The following is a 22,419-nucleotide window of genomic DNA, read 5'->3' on the forward strand; positions in this document are numbered from 1 at the left end:
ATCAGGAGATGTGCAGCTACAGGAAAGGTATTTCACAGTGGGAGCAATGCACAAGAAGGAAGGGGATTCCTCTCATTGCCCCTTAGGTTTGTTACCAAAAAAAGTTAATATGTTAAACTCTGTGAGTTCAACTGAGTAGAGCTGTGGAACATGCAGGTAACCTTATTTGCAATCTTATTTTTTCATGATGCAACCCCAGTTTCCATAGGTTTGCACGGGTGGCTCTGGAGATATCACATCACTGTGTTTGTGAGGTGTTGCTTAAGACCTCACTGAAGTCAGAGCACCAGCTTAGGTGTCATTAATGTAATATTTTGGCTAAGCAGGATATTCATTGCCAGTGTTGACGTGGATGAAAATTATTTGGCTTTTAGATCACAGAATGCATTTGAAAGCTATGAAAGACATCACTTTGCATTTCATCAGAACCCTCAAGTTGGTAATTACCAGATAAAGGTGGAAAAGCCCAATGCCATTTTCATGGAGTTGCAATGCAGTGTTTCTTTGCATTATTTAATAATATTTCCTGTTGCCTCCATTAAAAATAGCCATTTTGCTGACAGAGGAGCTAGAGTAGTTCAAATCCATATGTATAATGGGAGGTAAGTATAGATCTGTTAACCTCTGTGGATGGTGAAATCACTTCAGAGCCTATAATGTCATATACTGGAATTTGGAGAAAGAGTTGCTGTAGTTTCACTCTCATGGATGGAGCATCTGCTCCTCTGGGAGAGGCTGATGGAGCTGGGATTGCTCTAGCTGGAGAAGCCTCTTCTCAGCCATGCCCAGTGACAGCAAAAGGGACAAAAGGCCAGACTGAAATACAGAAAATTTCATTTAAACATGAGAAAATCAACTTTACTGTTAGGGTGACTAAACACTGGAACAGGTTTCCCAGAGCATTTGTGTCTCCACCCATGAGAGTTACTCAGAACCCAACTGGAAACAGCCCTGAGCCTCCTGCCCTTGCTGTCCCTGCCTTGGGCACAGCCTGGGCTCCAGGGCTCCCTCCAGCCTCAGTGATGCTGGGCACAAGGAGCACCAAATGTTCTGACAGAAGCCTTTGGGGCTTTGGCTCACGGTCTGGGATGAGACCAAACTTCTGGCATCACTTGCAAAGTGTGTGCTCTTGGGTTTTCTTACAGCCTCCACATTTTGAAGGTCCTAATGATCATCCTGGGCCGAGCCAGCACAGGGACATGAGAAAGGACTTTGCAGGGTGTGTAACTTACTGCATCTCTGCACAGATCCTATCCCAGGTGGGCATGGATGGCTGATTTCTGGTACTACTGCAATATTTAAACATTATATCACAGTCATTTATTCAATAATCCTTAGGGTTTTTTATGTGCTTCCTCAGACCTCTAGAGCCTAAATCCTACACTTTCCCTATCTGTAGAATGCCAGCTTTCCTTGTAGCATCTCTCCCTGGTCTGCTCTGCAGCAGCCTGGAGCTGTAATTTCAGTGGAAATCTTGTTCAGTCTTGAGCTGAACAAACCTCTGATGGATCAGATCTAAGGGGATCCCTGCTAAAGAAATCGTTCCTGAATTTCCTGAATGTGGACTCCCCAAACCTTCTGATGTGACTGATTTTTTTCCCCCAGATATTCTGAGGCCTTCAAAAAACTACCTGCCAAAACTTTGTAACACTCCAAGAAAAAGTTGTTCAAGGTTAAATTGTATCTGTGGCACAACTTTATTCCTAAACCCAGAAAAAAAGCTCTTGGGTGAAATTTACTGTAGAAGTTTGGCCTGATCCAGAAATGTGATAGAGAAAATTCCAACCCAAGCATGAAAAACTGGTGAAACTGTTGGAAACAGGATCTTTAATGGGCCGTGTAAGGTGATGTTAGTAGCAGGTAGTTTTAGCTGCCCTTGTCTACTCCCTTCCTCTCAGCTCTTCCCTCTGTACTGTGAACAAGCTCTACCACTGCAGTCAGCACTTCCCCTCACTCTGCCAAAATACAACTTTAAATGAGTTTTCACAAGTCAATTCTAAAAGGCTTTATTATGGAAACAGTTCACGCCTTCAAGGAGTATATTTAGGTCTCGTGAAAAATGCCAAGTTGCGAGCTCTGGAGGCAAATTCTAAATTTATAAACAAATCAGGCTGAAGTCATCCCAAAGTATCCTGTGTCTCCAAGAGGAGTGCTCAGCCTCCTGCTGCAGGAGATGGTGGCTGTGGTCCTGTCCTGCCATCCCAGCATTTGAGAATCACAGAATCCCTAAGGCAGGAAAAGACCTCCAAGATCATTGAGTCCAACCATTAACTCAGCACTGCCAGGTCTGTTAAACTGTAAATGCCACGCCAAATGGTTTTTTAATAACTCCAGGAATGGTGATTCCACTGCTGCCCTGAGCAGCCTCTCCCTGGCCACCCTTTCAGTGAAGAAATTCTTCCTAATATCCAATCTCTTCCTAATATCCAATCTCTTCCTAATATCCAATCTCAACCTGCCTTGCTGCAACCTGAGGCTGTGTTGGTTGGGAGAAGTGACTGACCCCAGCTGGCTCCAACCTCCTGTCAGGTATTGAGGGTCACAGGGGGAGAGTGCCTGAGGGCCAGGAAGCTGAAAAAGGGTTTGGGAAATCTTCCCTGTGGGGATAGGATGAGAAAATTAGGGACGTTCAGCCTGGAGAAGGTTTGTGGAGACCCCAGAGCACCTTCCAGTGTCTGAAGGAGCTGCAAGGAGAGGGATTCTGCATCAGAAACTGGAGTGACAGGACAAGGGGGAATGATTTCACATTGAGAGAGGGAAAATTTAGGTTTGGATATTGGGAAGAAATTGTTCCCTGTGAGGGTGGGGATGCCCTGGCACAGGGTGCCCAGAGAAGCTGTGGCTGCCCCTGGATTCCTGCAGGTGTCCAGGACCAGGCTGGACAGGGCTCAGAGCAACCTGGGACAGTGGAAGGTGTCCCTGCCGATGGCAGAGGGGGATCTTTAAGGTCCCTTCCAACCCATACCATTCCACAATCCCACACTGTGTGTGACACTCACACACAATGGGACACAGTCCCATTGTGAAGAACACAGCGCTCAACGCCACCGAGGGCCAGACGGTGACAGCAGGGCTCCTGTCGCCGTGAAGCCGCCCAGGATCCCCTCCGCCGCGGTGCTGTCCGTACCGGGGCAGTGCCGTGGAGCTGTCCGTGCCGGGGCAGTGCCGTGGAGCTGTCCGTGCCCGGGCAGTGCCGTGGTGCTGTCCATGCCCGGGCAGTGCCGTGCAAGTGTCGCGGGTGGCGGTGTCCCCTCCCCGGCCATGGCGGCACGGCCGCTCCCTCACGCTCGCGGCCTGCAGGGGGCGCTGTGCGCGCGGCGCGGCCGCCAGGGGGCGCTCGGGGCCGCGGCCATGGCGCTGAGGGCGGAGGGTGGGGGGGGGGAAGGAGCCGCCGCCCCGCCCGCCTCAGTCACCGGCGGAGCCGCAGCGAGCGCAGCGCTGTCCCTTCAGCACCGCTCCCCCCGCGGACACCGCGGGCTCCACACCGGCCCCGCCGCCGCCTCTCGCCGCCTGCTTGGCAGTAAGTAACGCAGCCGTGCCCGCAGAACCCCCCGCCCTGACCGCCGGCGCTGCCGGCTCCCGGGGAGCTGGGAAGGGGGACCCCCGAGCGCTCCGGGATGGGCGGGGAGGGGGTTCCGAACCCTCAAGGGGACTGCAAAAATGGGAGACGGGTATCAAAAACCCTCCTGGGGTCAGTGGGAAACGCGCCGTGTCCCCTTGTCCCGCTGCGTGTCCGCGGTGGTGGCGGTGCTGGTGGCACTCCCGGTGATGCTGGTGACATTCCCGGTGGTGCTGGTGACATTCCCAGTCGTGTTGGTGGCATTCCCACCAGTGCCGGTGGCTCTCCCGGCGCTTTGGGGTCCGCCGTTTTTGGGCTGACAGCGAGGGGTTTAAAGACTGATTGTGGGGTTTAGAGGCTGTTTGTGGGGTTTAGAGGATGTTTGTGGCGTTTAGAAGGTGCTTGTGGGGTTTAGAGGCTGTTTGTGGGGTGTCTGTGTAAGGCAAATGCTTTGGCGTAGTGAAGTGACATTCCCTGAAACCCAAGCACCGACCCCCGAAGCCAAAGCGAGCAGGGCAAGGCAGGAATTGTCCCCTTCCCCCTGCCCCGGTGACATTGCTCGTCTCCCCCGGTTTCAGGTCTGGAAAGCCGGGTGCAAGGATGGTGAAGCTGGGGAGTAATTTGAACGACAAGAACAACAAACAACCATCCAACGAAGATGGTTTTCAGACAGTTCCTTTGATCACGCCTTTGGAAGTAAATCACCTGCAGTTCCCGGCTCCCGAAAAGGTAAAACAAAATCAGAATGTGCTCCTGCATGGTTGCGCACACGGACGTGCCCCTTGGTTGTCACTGGGCTCTGGTGATGGGAATTGTGGCACATTTATTCAATAAATAAACAGGGGTTGTCTTTCACTGTGTTTTTATCTGTTTAAACACGGCAAATAAGCACGCAGCAGTTCCCCAGTGCCCTCCCTCCTCAAAAAAGAACCCTAAATATTCCTAAATACAACTGGAAAAAAAAAAGCTTGCAGTGTTTCTCTTGCAAGCTGGGGAAACTGAGGAGCAGTGTGCAATATGTTATTATCAGTAAGATTAATGGCCTGCTTTGAGAGGAGGTAATGTGATAACTCTGCCGAAATAAGCAGCTGTTTTAATTATCTCAGTTAAGCTCCGTTTTCTTCTCTGTGGCTTTGTAAAGCTGATTTGGGCACTGAGGATGCTGATTTCTCTGGGGAGAGTGGCTGAGCTCCTGGGGGACAGCCCAGGGACTCGTTTGGCCCCGGGCAGGGGACATTGTTCTCCCCTGCCCTCTCAAGTCTCTCGAACCTGAACGCAGCACTAAAACACCCAGGAATGTGCGATTGGCTGCGCGTTGTGTTGGGATTTTTTGGCTGCAGCTTGAACTAGGAAATCTTTTGTCTACATCCCCGTGGGGATGATGCATATCACTATAACCTGGTGAGGACATGATGAGACTGTAAAAATCCGTATTCCCCAACAGCCCTCACCAAAACAAAGCCTGTCTGCAATGTAGTTCCCAGATACCACAGAGGTGGAGCCAGCCCACCCCAAAGTACAGACAGAATGATTAGATCTCGCAGGATAATGGAATAACAGCAAAATTAACACTGATGGTTATTGAACATGTATCCTGCTTTTACCGTGGTACAAAATGAATTTTCCATAAATACATTAGGAGAACATGGTGATGGATGGGATAAACCTGTCGAGGCAGACAAACCGTGTTTATTTTAGGATCGAGCTGAGTCAACTGCCTTGACATCCTGGGAACCAGAGCTGTGCCAGACAAAGGAACTGGTCCCATTCTCCACGTGCCTCATGGCAATCAGGAGCAACTTGGCTGCATTCAGGAGTGTTGGACTTCTGTGAATTGTTGTGAAACAGAGGCTAAGCCAGCCCTTATTTGTGACTCTGATAAATAAGATTAAGCAAAATAATTCGGGCAAAGCAATATGATTTGTCATAAATGTCTGAAAAGTTTAGGGGAACCGTAGGTGTGTAAAAGTCACTCCTTTGATGCCAATACAAAGGGCTCGTTGAGATCACCCAGTGTCACATGGCAATGTGGAATTTAAATGACTTGTGGAGCAGGTGAGACGTGGATTACCCAAGAAAGATCTTTCCAAGCTGATCAAGTGGTAAGGAGTGTTCTCAGGACCACCAGTGTTCTCAGTTCCAGTTGCCTGTTGGTGAGCAAACCCTGGCGTGGATCAGTGTGGTGTGATTCCTTGCTGATTTTTCTGTTTAAACATGCCCACATCAATAATTCACGTGTTGTTAGGTTACATTACCTTCATTAGCATATATTACTGCCAATGCATCTACCAACATCCATATTTTTCTTTGCTGGAAGTGTGGGATGTATCTCCGGGCGTGCTGAGCATGATTCAGAACTCATTAGAGTCAGAGCTATTGATTTCTGCAGGCTGTGGTTCATCTCCTCTGTGCAGCAGGCCCGCAGTTAACGGGCTGGAAATCCCTTCACCAGGAGGAGAGGTTATTTATGATAAAAGCAAAATAATTCACGACTTGTTTCCTTTGCTCTCAGTAGAAGGGCTTCCGGTGAGGTGAGTTCACCCCGGGGCAGAGGGGCTGTTTAAAGAGCTTCTAATAAGGAGCTGAGCCTCGGGTGAAAAGCTTGGGCAGAGGTTAAGTGAGAGGGGCAAATTGCAGCTTTGTTCTTGAGAAAGCAAAGCTGCTGCTGAATTCAGGCAGGCTGTCCCCTTGAGGAGGAGTGGACATGGACTTCAAGTCTTTCAGGGTATATTCTTGTTTGGACTTGCCTTGCTCTCAGGAGACTGGGTTAAGAAAACACCTAAAATTGACTTTTCTCTCGAGCAGTTGATTTTTAGCCTGGGAGAATGAGATCATGAGGGTTCCTGTGCCTGGTGCATGGGATGCTGCAGGAGCCAGCAGAGCCCGACGAGCCCCGCGGCTCTGAGGGACAGCTCCGGTGTCCCCTGTGATACACAGCTCGGCAGGGCTCTCCAGCCTCGGGGCTTTCCTGCGATCCCCAGGGAGGCAATGCTGCCGGCCAGCTCCTGCATCGCATCCTCGGCACTCCACAGGCAGCGTGCATTGTCCTGGCAGCCCCTGTAAGTGAAGCCTAAAAAAAAAATCCAACCCTGCTAAGTATTTCCCTTTCTGGGCTTCTCTTCGCTGTCAGAAGGGATCTTCATTTAGGAAATTCTGAGCTTTTGACCTGGATCTAACGCTGGGGTCAGGGCAATCCAGGGTGTGTTAAAACCAGGGCAGGGAGGTTTGGGTGCAGCTCAGGGCTCTGTCTAGAGGAGGAGTAGTAACAGCTTTGGAGAGCGATCCAAGAGTGTACAAGGCTTGTGCTGGGCAGCCCAGCTGCTGTCCCTGTGATAATGCCTTCACCTGGTGTGTATTTGCAAGTTCTGTTCCTTTATAGGCTTTTTGTTTCAGCTGAGTCTTAGATACCTGCATGCAAGTTGAATGTTTTTGTTTGTTGGATCCTTAAAAGCAAGAGCTTTGTTTGTTTGTTGGATCCTTAAAAGCACCCCACAAAGCCTGTGGAATCTACAGACTGAAAATTGTGGTTTAAGGACCTTGAATTCCTGGGTTTTTTTCTTTATTTTAAGGAGCTTCCATCACCTCTTGCCAAGTGTTTTTTGTGTCTGGTTCCTCTGTCAGAGAAAGGATACAGAGATAGAATATAAGAATGAGGCTTTTACTGGTGTGATGTAAAGCCCTCTCTTTTCAGATAGTTCCTTGAAGAAATCAAATGGGGCATGAGAAAGGAAAACTCTTAAAGGTGTGCTTTAATTTCCTGTCTGTCCTTTTGGGGGTGCTTTCCTAACAGGCTTGTTCTCCAAAGCACTGAGAGCTTAGCAGTTCCCTCTGACTTCCACCTTGCTGCTGTTGGAAAAATGCAGGCAGGATTTCAGGAGGCTTCAATGTGGCAACCTTTCTTTTTTAAAATTGCAGGCCACTGAAATTTCTTCTGCCTCCTCTCACCAAAGGAGGATGTCCCCTCCTTGTGCTGCTCCTCCTGCAGCATCAGCATTCTCATCTCCTGTCAGCACTTGTGTGGCTGCAGGAAGACAAACGGACCCAGGACAGGAATTGTCCCCCTAAGGTGCTAAGCCTGCTGTGCATTTATATTTATTGACAATCTTCAAGCATTTCCCTTGCCCCTGTTCCCTTGCTGGAGCAGAAGGCAAAGTCAGGTGCTCCTAAATCATTTTTGCATGGCCTTTTTGGTGAAAACCATTCATGTAACAGCAATAATAGCCCCATCAACAATGATAAGCCCTTGACCTGGCTTTTTATGTCTCTGAATTTCATTTCTTCTGATTCAGAAAGCAAAAAAAAAAAAGAAAACCCAACAGAAGTCTTTTATCTTTTAGGACCAAAGGGAAAAAGAGGAGCTATTGCCTTGTTTTCCACAGCATAGACAAACAGCTTCAGTTGTGATTGTATCCTGGCAATGATAATGCTGAAAGATGTGCAGCTTTTCAGGGACCATTCTGTTCACTGAAATGTGAAACGAAACCAACAACTGGGGACCCCTTGGTCTCTTGGCTCTCTTCAGTGTAATCCATCAGGAAATACCTCTGCTCTGGCAGTAAAATCCTAATTTTACATAACACAAAAGTGCATGAAAGCTCTTGTCAGGCTGTAAAAAACATCCGGCACCTCTTTTGTGGTGAAGGCTGCAGAAGGCTTATCATGTGATCCATTGTTCTTTATTTTGAATACATCAGGAGGCTCGAGAATTAATTTCTCTAGTGGCAAATTCCTGCCACCAGCCCAGGAAAGCAAAAAAAAAAAAAAAGATGTAACAGCTCTCTTCAAATGCTTTCCCCACCCACCCTCTGTTCCTGCCCCTGGCCACATCCCTCACTGAGTGGCTGAGGCCATTCATTTACACAGAGCTCCTGGCGATCAGGAGGGGCCCTGGTGTTCACAGCCTGTCCCTGTTGGTTTAACAGAAAATAACGTTTGGTCCTGGCCAGCTGAGCAGGAATAATTCAGAGTAGCTGGATGAGTGCTCCTGTACCTTGGGGACTGCTTGGAGCTCAGTCCTGGCTAGCAGTGTCAGCCTGCCCTCTGTGCAGCCTGAAGGCACGAGCTTCCAGGGCAGCGTGGGGCTGCTTTTGGGGAGCTGGGGCTGCAGGCAGCTCAGCATTCCCGGCTGAGCATTCCTGGGAAGCTGCCGGAGCTCTGCAGGAGCCGGGGACAGGCAGCTCCTGCTCCTCGGCTGGTGAGGCTGGTGGGGTGCAGCAAAAGGAGGGATGAGGTGCAGGGGGAGGAGGGAAGAGGGAGGAGGAGGAGGATGCAAAGGGAAAGAAAGCAAGGCTAAAACAAAGGAAGGGAATAACTAGGAATAAAGGCTGTCTTGCCTTTCTCCATCCTTTCCTCTCTCCACTTGGGATACTCTGCCTCATACCCATAAATAACAAAGTCTGAGCCTTCTTCTCGTGTCCCCATCCTACACTGTGCAAATTCCTTTGTCCTCTGGGTGTGCATTAGAACTGAGCACCACCCCTGCTCATTAGGCTGTAATAAATCCTTGCAGCATCCCACTCGGGCAGAGCAGCCTTTGGGGAACCTCCTTGATGTTGTTTGCACATTTTGGACAGCCCTGCTCGTGTCCTTGGCAGTTCCTGCTCCTGTTTGGATGTCACTCTGTGCTGGCCTTCCTCTCACACACCAATCCTTCCACTAGGGCTGTTCACAGGGTGCTCACAGGGACCTGGAGCAGCTTCCAGCAGCCTCCCATCATCCAGAGAATGTGCTGCAGCAGCAGAGCTTCACTCTGAACATCCCAGGATTTGTGTAGCCTGGGCAGAAATCTCCCTCCTTAACTGCTCTGCCGTCAGTGTCTGAATTAGGGGCTTTAAAGCTGCCTGGGTTTGTGAGCTCCATTACCTCTCTTAAGCCCAGCTATGTCTGCACTGCAATTCCTTGAGGTGCGTCCTGCAGAAACAGCAGGAATGAACTCAGGGAATGGCTCTTGGGCTATGGAGGCTTGGCTGAGCCTGTTCTTTTTTCTACCTTGAAAGCCCACTGCTGAGGGTGGAAGTGATTTCAGCAAGACTGCCAAAGGAACCCCACATCCCAGTTCCTTACTGGTCTGGAAAGGACAACTGGGCAGGAATCTTGGCTGCTGTAAATCAGGGCAGCTGAAGGGAAATCAGTGGAGCTCTGCTAATTCAGCCTGGCCAATTTGTGATTGATTCTTTTGTCTGCTTTGCTAAACCCTCTCCTGGATGAACCTACTGAAATCAGTTTTTCTCACCCCACCTCCTGTGGGTTCCTGGTGGCTCTGGGCATGCAAGGATTTGTAGGGAGACTTGGCTGAATAAATTCTGAGCCACTTTTGTTCTTGGGGCTGTGCCTTGCCCTTCTCAGCTGCTTTCAGCTCCCAGTGCAGCCTTTGCATTCTGTGCTGCCTTTCACTGGTGATGCTGGGGCTGATTACATTTGCTGTCTTTGTCCTTCTGGGATGTTCCTTATGCCTGGAATATCCTCCTGGCACCGAGTCAGGAGAGCACTTTTTTCCTACCACCCTCTGTGAAACTCATTTCCAGCACAACACCCATTAGATGAGCTGATACAGGGTAAAAAAAAAAGAAGAGTACTGACCCTGGCTTTCTCCAGGGACTTTGGATTTGATCCAAGGCATCTTAAATTTTTTTTATTTTTACTTTGTTTGTTGATTGATATCTCAGGCACTTTATGTATTTAAATAATGACTAGGATGCCATTACCTACATCTCAAATGCCAATTTTAATATCAGCCTTTGGGAAGCCTGCCTGTTGAGATGTGTCCATCCTGTAGATTTGGAAGCATGGCTGCCACTCCTGTAGGATGGGTCATAGCCATAACCATTTGGGGAAGCTTTAAAGACCTAATTCTCTAAAAATCTGGGAATTTGCAGCATGGGTATTGCCAGGTAACCTGAGATCTGTCCACTTTATCCAGTTTCTGGCAGTAGCCAGGGCAACAGTCAGGAGGAGGTACAGAGATGCTGCAGGGTACTACTCATGCCTATCAATGTTTCATCCCAAGCCTGCAAGGCCAGAGATTGTTTTAAGCCCTAAAACATGATTTTCCCATCTCTATCCTCTATTCTTTTAGTGCTAAGTATTTTAACTGCTGTTGTTAAATTCAGCTGCTGTTGGCAATGTGCACATCTCATTTGCTCTTTGGAGCTGGCTCTGGGTGAGGATTAAGCTGGAGAATTGTGTGTGCAGATGGTGGATTCTGGCCATTGCTTGGCTTGGAGCACACAGGGGGAGAACCTGCCCCAGTCCCAGCAGGTTTAGTGCCAGCTTTAGGCTGGGAGCACCTTTTGCTGTCACCTGGTCCCTGCTGCACCCTGAGGTCCTGCTCAGCTGCTGGTGCTTTGTTGGGTAACAAAGGCAAAGGAAACCACGACATTGGTGCCAGTGAGAAGTTCATATTTCCCCTTCTGTTTCTGCAAGGAATGGAGAAAGGTATGGAAAGGAAGGAAGCTGAGTCTCATTTTCATTAAAAGTGAGCCTGACTAATCCACCTGGAAACGGGTGGGGGTGTTACAACCATTTTGTGGGACTACAAAGTCCAGCTTTGAACTTGCAGGGAACCTTTCTCCTTGGTAGCAGCAACACATTTTGTTTATCACTTCTGTCAATCTGACAGCTACTCTGACTGAGAGACTCTTCATTATTAATAATCCCAGGAAGTAGTATTTTAAATTTTTATGGTTTGCGCTTTGCAGCACCTGAACCACAATATATTACATGCACCGAGGCAGTGGAGTGGGAATTACAGCAGGGCTGCATGTCCTTTTCCAAATGAATAATTTAAAGTTTTCACAATGCCAGTTATGTTAAATATTATTACTCATTTCTTCAGGGAAAACCATAGAGCTCAAATGCAAATATAAAGTGGCAATAAATGATGTTACATTTAGCCAGTTGGAGACAAGGCTTAGAATTCATATCAGTTCATTTTCTGAAACACTTACTTCATCCCTTTGCTAGAAAATCCTTTTCAAGGTTCCATGCTTAATGGGATATTTTTCAATTTGTCACATTTCACATCTACTCTGCTCCTTCCTCCTCACAGCAAACGCTTTTAATAGAGCCCACTTGGTTAGAAGCTTGCTTTCTTTTCCCTTTCAGCAGCCCAAATCCCTGGATTTCCCAGCACTCTCCCACTGTTTACCTTCTCAAGGTTGTCGATGATGGATTTCCTGCTGGTGTAGGCAGACTCTCATCTGTTGTTTCTCACCTCAGCACACCAATAATTTTCCATAGCATCACTACAGAGAGGGTGCATGGTCCTGCATCCATTAAAGCTGAGGAAAGATTTCCTATTGATCCCAGTCGTGGCACTGGCATTAAGCCTGGAATAATAAGAGCATTTAGGTTTGGAACTCAATAAATGTATTAGCAAACAGCATCATTAGAAACATTTTGTGTGGAGTAGGGTGATGGATGTGGCTCGTGGTCCTGTTGTGGTGGGGTTTCACAATTTCCAGGCCATTCCCTGCAGGCTGCTCTGAGCTCTTCAGAAGTGTTTGAGGGACTGGAATGAGGAACCAGAAGATCCAAGGAAGAGAACAGAACCTTTCCAGACATGGAATGTTGCTGCATCTGCTGGCCTGAGATGGCTGAGGGGGACAATTCTGCAGAGCTGCCATTTTCCATCGGTTGTCTGACTGCCTTCCCACCCCATGACCCTTTGTTAGCCCCTAATCCCAAAAATGTCACATTTAGATGGAGAATCTGCTGGAGCTGCCATTCTCTCTCATTAATGAAGGTCTGAGAAAACAGTGCATTGTGAGCAGTGAACCAACCCCGGTGTGAACTCCTGCCTCAGCCACCAAGTGGGACTCAGCACATTACTGAGATTCTTTTTTTTTTGTCTTTTTTCCCTACTCCTCCATGAGTAATATGGGATGCTGGGGTCGTGCTGTGTGCAGAGCCCCCAGCCATTGATGAAGAATTCCCCAGGATCCCCAAGCATCCTGTTGGAAGTGGCTCTGGGACAGAGCCTGAAGCCAGCTCCATAGGCCAAAGCCCTTAAATGCACACTTAACTCGAAATATCCGGCTCATCCTGCTGATGTTAATAGGACTACTTGCATGCTTAAGTGCTTTGCTGAATTGGTGGTTAATTAGCTGAAATTCTAAACAAACCTGGTTAAGGAGGAAGCTGCAAGGACTGCAGTGAGGGTTTCCATAATTAGATGTGACTTTTTGCCGGGCCATAACCCTTTTCTCTCTGCTCATATTCTCACAATGACCCCACCTAGGAAGCAACTTTGAACAGCTTTATTTTGGATGTAAGATGAAGAAAGTAATTTATTGGTGTCCCCTTTACTGCATAGCAATGAACAGCTCCGTTCCTGCAACTTGAAGGTGCTGGGAAATGGTGTGAAAACTTTAAGAACAGATCACAGGAGCAAGATAATCTGCAGGGAGATCCCCTGAGCTAAATCCATCTGGAAGTTCACCCTTAGAGCAGCTCTTTTCCAACATCCCAGAGGAGGGAAGGAGATGGCATTTCATTCCCTTCAGTTTCCCTGGAATTGCAGCTCCCCAGGACCCCAATTTTCCCCTCCCTTTCCCTGATTTCAATCCAGAGCAATTCCCAAGCCAGCAGAGAGCAGCCAAGGAGAGGGGCTGGGGATGATTCTGGTGCTGTGGGCTGTAATGAAGGGCAGCAGCTCGCCCAGGAAAGCTGTCCTGGTGTGAGATGGATGTTCCTTGTTTGCATGGGAGCAGTGGGATCCGGGCTGGCTGCAGCTGCTCGGGGGCAGCCGCTGACAAACGAGCGCTGAGCATTGCCCCGACTGCGGAGTCAGGAGGCTTTTATTACTCGACGTTCAGCAGCAATTTGGGTAGAATTTCTGGAAGACTTCACTGCCACGATTTTTTTTTTTTTTTTTTCTCGCTGACAAAATGGAAAAAGAAGGTGGAAAAGGAGTGATGGCAGGGAATGGGGGGAGGCAAATTGTTCCCACCCAACTCAAATCAGAAGGGTGGAAAATGAAAAAAAAAAAAAGGCTAAAAATGCAGAAAGGTTTCTTTAGAAGATTGATTATTCTTTTCTAAATTTGCACTTTTAACTCTGCAAGAGTGGGATCCATGCTCAGGCTGAATTATTTAGCCTGTGGGGGACTGAGCAAGAAGGAGCTCTGTTCTTCTCAATGTACACCCCATGCCCTTAGCAAAATTGCATTTTTATCATTGCTGCCACAATACTGAATGGTCCCCCCCACTGCAGGTTTTCAGTTTTCTGTTTGACCTTTGTCATTTGATTTCTGTGCTCTCCTCTGAAAACGAGACTTCACTGCCTGCCCTCTCTGCTGCTGAGTAATTCCAGCGGGTGTCTGACAAAGACACTTCTGGAGAGCAGGTTTTTAACTTCTGCCTGCTAAAAGCCCTTCAGCAAAGGTGCTTCTTCCCTCTTCTACCACAGCTGTTTGATCCCTTTGCAAAACACTGTCCAGGGTGACTCTGGCTCTGTGCACACTCATTTCACTGCTGGCACAGTCAGCAAATTGTGTTTCAAGTACCTTCTGATCTGGCTGGGGCCTGAGCTTGCTGATTTATTCCCAGATGTGATAGAATTGCTGCTGGACCTGACTCTGATGCCTGGTGAAGGAAGGGCTGTGTGGGTTCATTTTCAGACTCTGTATCCCTGCAGACAGCATGAGTCAAACTTTCCTGCTTATTGGCGCAACGGAACAATTAAAAAATAGCCATAACAGAATTGGTGTTGATGATGAAGAAAATTAAATTATAGCTAGAAACAAGGAAAGTTTTTAATTTGATTTTTTTTCTTATATTCTGCCTTTCGTTAAGACCCAGCATTACAATTTGTGGAAAAGCTCTCATATAAATTTCAAAAATTGTCTGCAGCTAAGATTTATATCAAGCAGGAAGCATGAATTTGGGAGAATTGGATATTGTCTGAAAACAGAAAGAGAGCAATTTCTAAACACTGGCTGGCAGGTGCTGCTGGCTGATGCTCTGTAATTTACTGTACTGGGTGTACAAAAGGCCAGGGAGCAGACTGAGGGCTGGCCAGCTGCACTGGGTGCATTTGCCTCCTTTGGAGGGAGAAAATGAGGTCATTGCTTGTTTGGAGCTCAGAGCTGACCTGGGCACTTTGTCCTGGCTGCAGAGGGAGCTTTGCTTTATTTCGCCCACAATGTTTAGGGCAGGGTGGGTAAAATGGGGTTTGATTCAACTGTGGGTTCAGAGCAGGGTCAGGATTCACCCCAAACCTGCCCAGGCTTTGTTGGTCATTTCCCCTCTTCTGTGTTGCTGTAGTTTTTCTTTAATAAGGTAAAAATGGTTAACTGTTTTTTGTTACAATGTTTTTTAAGGCTAAACTATCCAATTAAGAAATGACAGTTCAATTATTTTTTCTTCTAACTCAGTAACTAATTACTTGAAGTCTGCAGTGCAGACTTTTCTAATTACAAAATATTACTTAAACTTAAGAAGAAGAAGAAGGAAGAAGAAGGTAAAGAAGAACAACTTGCCTCCACACTAAAATTTCTATCTTGTTTCATATATGTTAACAATCTATCAACTATTTTACAACAATAGGTTTCTAACCTATTTTTAACAATTTATATTACTATATTCTAAAACTTCAAATTCTACATTTTTCACCTTGTGATATTACACACTTCTAATTAACTACACACTTGTAATCTTAGTGTTATCAATCAATTTTAGAAGGTTTTTTTTTATGGCCTCAGAATAAATGTAACATTCCCTTGGGAGTCAGAGTCTGTCAGTACAAAAGTTTAAAATATTTAGGATCTGGAACTCTAACATTGTGTCATCACAAATCCTGAGCTCCCAGCTGCTCACAGAAACATATTTGTGTGGCTTTTTGTCCCTTCTTCTCACCAAGTATTAGTATTGCAAATGCTCCTGTAATAAATACTATTGAGAGGGATTCGCTGGAGGATGTAAATATTCATCAGTCTTTAATGATTTGCATTTGAATCCAGAAAATTGGCTTATGACTCCTCAGTGCTTTTCTCTGCCTCTGATTTCCACATGCATTAAGTGCAGGAGGATTAAATACCTGGGGTTCTCTTTGGTCCAAAGCAGACTTTGCTGTCTCCATTTGGAAATAAGTCCTTGATTAGCTGGGAACTCAACCTTGTGCATCACTTAATCTGTTCCAATCCTTCACCACGGTTTTGTTTCTAACTAAGAGCTTTAGGATCACTCTTGTCACTCTCATCTGGAGCAGCTTCCACTCCTGGAGTTTCTCGTTTCCACCAGGCTGCAGCTCAGAGTGGAGAGCCAGAAAGTGGAAGGGTCTTCTGCACTGGTGTAAACCACCTCATTTTATAAGATTAGTAGGACCTGGATTAATCAGACACAGATCTTAGGGGAAAAGCCAAGGTGATAGTACAAGATAAATATTGATAATCTGGAGCCTGAATGAATGAGACACCAAATGACCTAAATTTAAATTGGCTTTAGCAGAACTTGTTTGGACATAGCTTTTAATTAGTGAGGCTCTTCTTTAGGATGGGCTGTTCTTCTGCCTGTTGAGCAGGATATAAAAATTAAATACTCCTAAACAAAAGTGGGTGTCAAACATTTTGCTGTCAGCTATTTTAAGGCTCAGTGTGATAAGCTCACTGTCCTAGTTCTGTGTATCTGCTGGTTTATCTGCCTCTCTTATTCCTGAGGGGGTGATGGCTTGTGTTCATTTATGGTGCTTGTGTAGGTCCAGGGCATGGTTTATATAGAAAAGCTTTGATAACAACTCAAAAATCTCTGCTGTGGGCAGAAGCCTCAAAAGTGTTGTTATTTTCCAGGTAATTGTGAAAACAAGAACAGAATATCAGCCTGACCAGAAGAACAAAGGAAAACTCAGAGTGCCCAAAATTGCTGAATTCACAGTCAGTTTCACTGATGGGGTAACAGAAAGACTAAAGGTAAGAAATGGTTGTTCTGCTGCCTTCTGATGCAAATTCCATTTATTTTATAATAACTGAATCAAAGTGCCAGAGAAGACATAACAAATTTAACAGTTCACTCATCACCAGGGTCAAAGAGAGGTTTATCTGCATGAGTGTAAAGAGTTTTTTTAGGACAGGCATGAAAATACCTTCTTAGCTACATCTCAAGTAGAAAATGCTTTTCTTTCCCAAGAAAATGATGAAAATATATTCCAGCCCAAACTGAAAATAAACCAAGTTTGAATCCTTTTTCTTCCCGAACACTGGTGTTTAAAAATAATTTCTAAAAATCCAAGTGAAGATTGGTTGAAACATTTTGTTTAGCCTTTTAAAATTCCTTTTGTCTCATAGCCAGTGAAGCATTTTCCAATTTAAAATACTTTGTTATCATCATTATTATATTACTCCAGTTAAAAACTACTTCAAAATGCATAGGAAAAAAGGTATTAGAGAAGAATCCAAGCATATCCTGTCCTGTAAGCAGTTTTGCTCCACAGGAATTGGAATTTTCTGGTGGAAAATATTTCCTTGGGAAATTTTCAACAGGCTCTACTCAAACATGGAAAGAAACTCATGAATTATTGAGTGCTGTTGGTTCCTGTTGACTGCAGCACATTAGAATGGCTCAGTTCCTCCTAAAATTAGACTCCAAATGTGTAGCTGCCAGTTTTTCCTCCCTTTGCACTGGGAAGACCTGGTGCTATTTCTAAACCACAGAGCGTGGCAATGGTAGAAATGGGAGATCTGATTGCTCATTTTCAAAGTCAGAGGAAATATCAATGATTTTGAGTAGAAAACAGAGAAAGTGAGCAGTGCCCAGTGACATTCCTGCTCCTTCCAAAGCATCATTTACTCTTAAGAGTTGTGGCATTAAATGTTTATGGTTCTTGGCTGTGTTATTTTCCCATGGACATCACAATTTGATCTAAAATTTCTTACCTGCTGTTGGTACTTACTGAATTCTTCCCTGAGCTTATTGTGTGTAGTAACCATTTACCACCAGTGGTAACTCTCTGTTGTAACAGAGTGAAGTGAATTAACCACGGTTAAATCCCAGTCTTGGAAACATTTCCAGTGTCCCACACAAATCTGAGCCGGACACGATGTGCCTGAGAACCAGCAATAAATTGAGAGTCTCTTGCACTGATGTGGTGGCTTTAACCCGCAGTAAATGGCCTTGTTGGTGTTGTAAATTCTGGTGCCTCGCGGGGTATTTCACACTCAATCCTGCAGCCCTGAAGGGTGTGAAAGGCAGAGTAAAACCAGGAAAGATCTGGCTTTGTTATTTTAAAAAAGCACTCAGGAACATCTCCTGCTTGCACACCTATAGCTCATGGATCAATCCTATTTCATCTGCTCCTTCTACTGAGTATCTTGTTTTTCCTATTTAAATTCCCAACTTGCTGTTGCATTCAAACCTTTCATGCATTTTTCCTCTTCCCATCCTGTTTTTGGTGCAGTTTTTCCATTTCACAGCTTCAGCTGGGAGCCCTGGCAGAGGTGAGAGCTGGACCTCTTCCTATAGAGCCTGGCAGCATCACAGTTTCATTTTTGAGCTATTTCCTTTCCCTGAAATCCATATGATTTTCATTCTCTGCTCTTCAATGTCAACTTATTCATCAGGCAGCCTCTGCTCTAATACTGGATAAGACTAAGCCTCTTGCTGCCTGCTTTTCATAAGGCTTCCATGTATCCCATAAAATTTGTAGTATTATTTCCTGACAAAATGAGCTGAGATAATAGCTAATATTTATTACCTTTTGTACTTTTTATTGCACCACATTTTTTGTCTCAGTAGATATTTTCAGTGAAGTTATTAAAAACCCTGCCCTCTGGTTATAAGCTGCCCTATTATCTGGGACTGATGAAATCATCTTCCATTTGTTTTTTGTAAGAGCAAATCACAGTAAATACTTAATTTTTATGATCTCACTTTGGCTATGTTTTTAAAAGCTTTAAAAAAGATGATAATAACTGTGATCATCACATTGTCTGTTCTTTTGAGGCTGGAAAAGCCCTCCAAGACCATCAAGCCCAAGCTGTGCCCAGTCCCCACCTTATCCCGAGCCCAGAGCACCGAGTGCCACCTCCAGCCCTTCCTGGGACACTCCAGGGATGGGCACTCCAAACCTCCCTGGGCAGTTCCAGTGCCTGAGCACCCTTTCCATGGGGAAATTCCTGCTGGTGTCCACCCTGAGCCTGCCCTGGCCCAGCCTGAGGCCATTTCCTCCTGTCCTGGTGCTGGCTGCCAGGGAAAAGAGGCTGCAATTCTGTGGTTTTGTGCTACAGAAGATCAAGAGATCTGGAAAAAGTTTGGAGACCACGTGAACCTGCCAGCCAAGTCCACAGATGCCCTTTTCCCTGCCTTTTGGGTATCTTTTATTGAAGAAACTAATGAATTATTAGACAACTTTCTCACATGAACAAGCCCAAGCCAGAATTTAAGCTTATGCTTGCATATTTTTCATCCATGCAGAATAGCCCAGATCTGAGCTCTTTAATTATCATAAAGAGGAGACTGTCCCTAGGCAACGGTTCTTATTTCACACCAGCTCTTCCAGGAATCTGAGCTAGCTCCTGCCTCTTGTCACATCCCCTAATAGATGAGATTATGATTCTCTCCAGCTCAGCACACACTGTCCTGGAAGTTTGACCAATTAGGCTGATTCTTCAGCTGCATGAGTCAGCCCATACCTCCTTTATAAAACTGTTTAAATAGTTGTGTGTAGATGGGTTATGAGAAAATGATGTTAAAATAACCTTATGGTTGAGCCATCTATACAGAAAAGAAATTTCTTTTCTCATTTTACTCCTCCACAGAGAAGCAAAGAGAACATTTTTCTAAGCTGACAGGCAGTGATTTATAGACCTTGCCTTCTCCAGACTGCTTCTGCCTTATGAGTGTGTTCCTCTAGGAGGGTTTTGAGCTGCAGAGATCTTGTTCTGCAGTAGCTCGGTGAGCTGAGGTTTCCCAGGCTGAGGGGGAAGGGTGGCTGCTGTTTGCCTTTCATTTGCAGTGCTTTGAAGGGAGCTCCTGTTCCTGGGCTTTGCCATCCTGTGACAACACTGAGGTGCCTTAGAGAGGGTTTGTAAATGTGGCTCTGATTCCTCTGTGGGGTGACAGCTCTAACCCTCTGCCTCTGAGGCTTCCTGCTCCTTCTCACCAGTGATACCCCATCGTGCATCTTCAAAGAACAATCCCTCATATGTGAGTAATCATTCTGCCCTTAGTCTATCAGTGCTGAGAAGAGATTTAATCCCTTTTCCTTTTTAGGCAGATTCCCCACCAAATGGAGTCTTGTTACTTCTGGAGAACAGGGTTTCACTGACTCCTTTTCTCTTCCAACCAGCCCAGATAGCCCAGAAATCATCCAGCAGCACTGATTTATTTGGATAGCACCAGAAGAGGTCTGGAGTGGCCTTTCTGTGTAGGTCTACAGAGCACTGGGTGGACACCTGGAACTGCTGGCCCCTTACTGGTTTTACACAAACTGGTCTCTTTGTTACACCAGTCTGAGCCCTTCCTCACCACTGCCACAGAACTATTAAATATTTTCAGGAAGGTAATGATTTATTGACTGTTAGCTGGGTGATGGTTACCTCCCATAGTTATCTGACTTCTCAAATCTTCTACAGATCTTTCCTTTTCATGGATCAGTTTCTTTTAAAAGTTTATGTTTTCAGAGTTGGAATAATTAAACTCTGTACTTGTCTTTAACAGAACAAGTTGGGAGTGGGTGTACGGGGGAGAAGTCGATATATTTAAGATGTTTTTTGCAAGCAATTTATCTACCTGGAGAAATCATCTGCCAGTATTGATGAAGACTGAGAACTTCATTCTTCTTGCTGCAATTTGGCAAGATGCATTTTCAGAGTCACTGGCTGTGTCATCTGCCCCTGTTGAGTGTGCAATGACAATGATTTCTTATCATTAGATCACCCTCTCCTCCCTCCACCCTGAAACTGCACATGCAGATCCAGGGGCCAGTGGACGTAATACTTGCCCACACTTTTCATCAGGTCCTTAAAATGTAGTGGAACCCATTCAAGTGCTTCTGTAGTTGAAATGCTCATACTGGAACAATTCTTTTTCTCTGACTTAATGTGAAAGATTTAGAACAAAATCTCTTTGTCTCCAGCCCCAACCTACAAAACAATGATGCAAGAATTGTTCATGATCAAACCCAAGCCAATACCTGAAATGTTTGGCTCCTAATTAACAAAGATTTTTCTGGGCCAGGGAATAATTTCCTGTTGGTAACAGCTTTGCTAAATGGAAGATGCTCCCCTGGTGCCCCCTCTGGAAGGCGAGCCATCAAATCCCCAGGGAATTCACACTTTGCTGCACACACGGAGCCCTAAATGTGCCATTCCTGCTCCCCCTTCCCAAAATTCCCATCCATGCCATGGATCCTTCAGACTCCTCCTGGGTTGTTCTGCTTTCACCCGTAGGCTATTGCTTTATGCTGATAGTTTTTCCTCTAACCTGCAAAGAAATCCCAGGAAAACAGCTGGGGCTTTTCATTGTACCCATTCGTAGGTAAATAAATTTTAACCTCTCCTTTAATTGTTGAGTTCCCAGGGGGCAGGAGTAACTCCTGGTGAAAGGACTCCCTCTGCTTTTCAGTCCTATCAGTACCAGGGTTACCATGGCAACTGCCACATCCCATCGGTTAGGTCCTGGAGGATCCCATTACCCTGACTAATGGCAGCGGTGCCGGGGCTGCACGCAGGGATTTCTCCCTCTGCTGGGAATTGCTGCTGGGGCTCAGATGCTGTTTTCAGGATCCAGGAGAGCAAGGGACAAAGCAGAGATGTGGCAGGCACGGGGGGCAGGCACTGGCACCAGCAGCAGGGCTGGCACCGGGGCTTTCTCTGGGACCTTGCACTCAGAGAGTGTCAGCAGGAAGGGCTTGATTTGGAGGAATATTCCCTCCCTTTGGGAGCTCCCAGCTGTCTCCAGGCAATCTCCTCTCCCTGTGGATGCAGTGGGTGAGTTCCTGCAGGGGTTTCAGGCAGCTCTCACTGCTCCTAAGTGTTCTCCAGACTGTGGTGGATGATCTGAGTGTGAAGCCAAAGCTGCCTCTGTGGAGGCTGAATATTTCCAGTGCATTCAGAAGGTCCCAGGTTCTCTTTTCCCAAAAACCACTGCCCAGCTCTGCCTGGCCTTGATGCAAAGTCTCACCTGTGTGGTTCCAGGCTCTCACTCGTGGTGTGCATGCAAGCAGGTGAGAAATGGTGCTCCTCATCTTTCTGCCTGAGCTCACAAATCCTTCTTGTGAGGATTTCTGAGAAGAGGACAGGTCACATCTGTCCCAGTGGCTCTCCCAGGCTGCAGGAGGCAGATTGATGGAGCCGTTTGTGATCATCAGTGACAATCAGGAGCTGTGAGGATGAACTGAGTGGGGATTTGTGGCTCAGCTGCCAGGGAACAGATCTGTCTGATCACAGCCCCAGGTATTGCTATAAACCCTGCAGGGTTTCCCCTGTCTGGGTAGGAGTCTGAGGGTTTTGTAAGTACTCCCAGCTAATTCCTTAATTGTTTTGTACAGGCAAGGGCCCAAAAATGTCATGTCTGTGTCTAAAACAAGCAAGAAAAATCTATTTTGATTTAACTGGAATGCTCTCTACTGGCTTAGGGACCACTTAACAAAGCAAAGGAAAAAAAAAAAACAAATATGATTTTTTAATAGGAAATGGACTATTCCTTACAGTGCATTCTTGTTTTATGTTAGTTTTACACACATAGACACTCTTTTACAAAGTCAGGAAAAGCCTTGACTGTTTATTTTTGCCATCTGTAAGCACTAACAGAATAGTCAGCTGAAAAGATTTGTTCAGTCTTGGTTTGGGTTTTTTTTCCATTCAATTGATTTTTGGAGAGAAGAAGAAAGTGAATTGTTCTGCAGAAAATCTCTAAAAGTGGAAGTCA

At 46.1% G+C, this 22,419-nt stretch overlaps 1 protein-coding gene across 1 annotated transcript in view; it reads left to right on the plus strand.

Moving 5' to 3' along the window:
* The first annotated feature begins 3,401 nt into the window (after positions 1 to 3,401).
* NSG2 (neuronal vesicle trafficking associated 2) overlaps positions 3,402 to 22,419 on the plus strand; it is a 30,656-nt gene continuing 11,638 nt past the window's right edge. Inside the window, exons 1-3 of the mRNA XM_059860254.1 lie at positions 3,402 to 3,520; positions 4,138 to 4,288; positions 16,344 to 16,463. Of these exons, the coding sequence (XP_059716237.1) occupies positions 4,160 to 4,288; positions 16,344 to 16,463 (249 nt within the window). The 5' untranslated portion in view covers positions 3,402 to 3,520; positions 4,138 to 4,159. The remainder of the gene's footprint in view (positions 3,521 to 4,137; positions 4,289 to 16,343; positions 16,464 to 22,419) is intronic.

This window comes from Haemorhous mexicanus, chromosome 15 (assembly GCF_027477595.1).
Source record: "Haemorhous mexicanus isolate bHaeMex1 chromosome 15, bHaeMex1.pri, whole genome shotgun sequence".
Classification (NCBI taxonomy): domain Eukaryota; kingdom Metazoa; phylum Chordata; class Aves; order Passeriformes; family Fringillidae; genus Haemorhous; species Haemorhous mexicanus.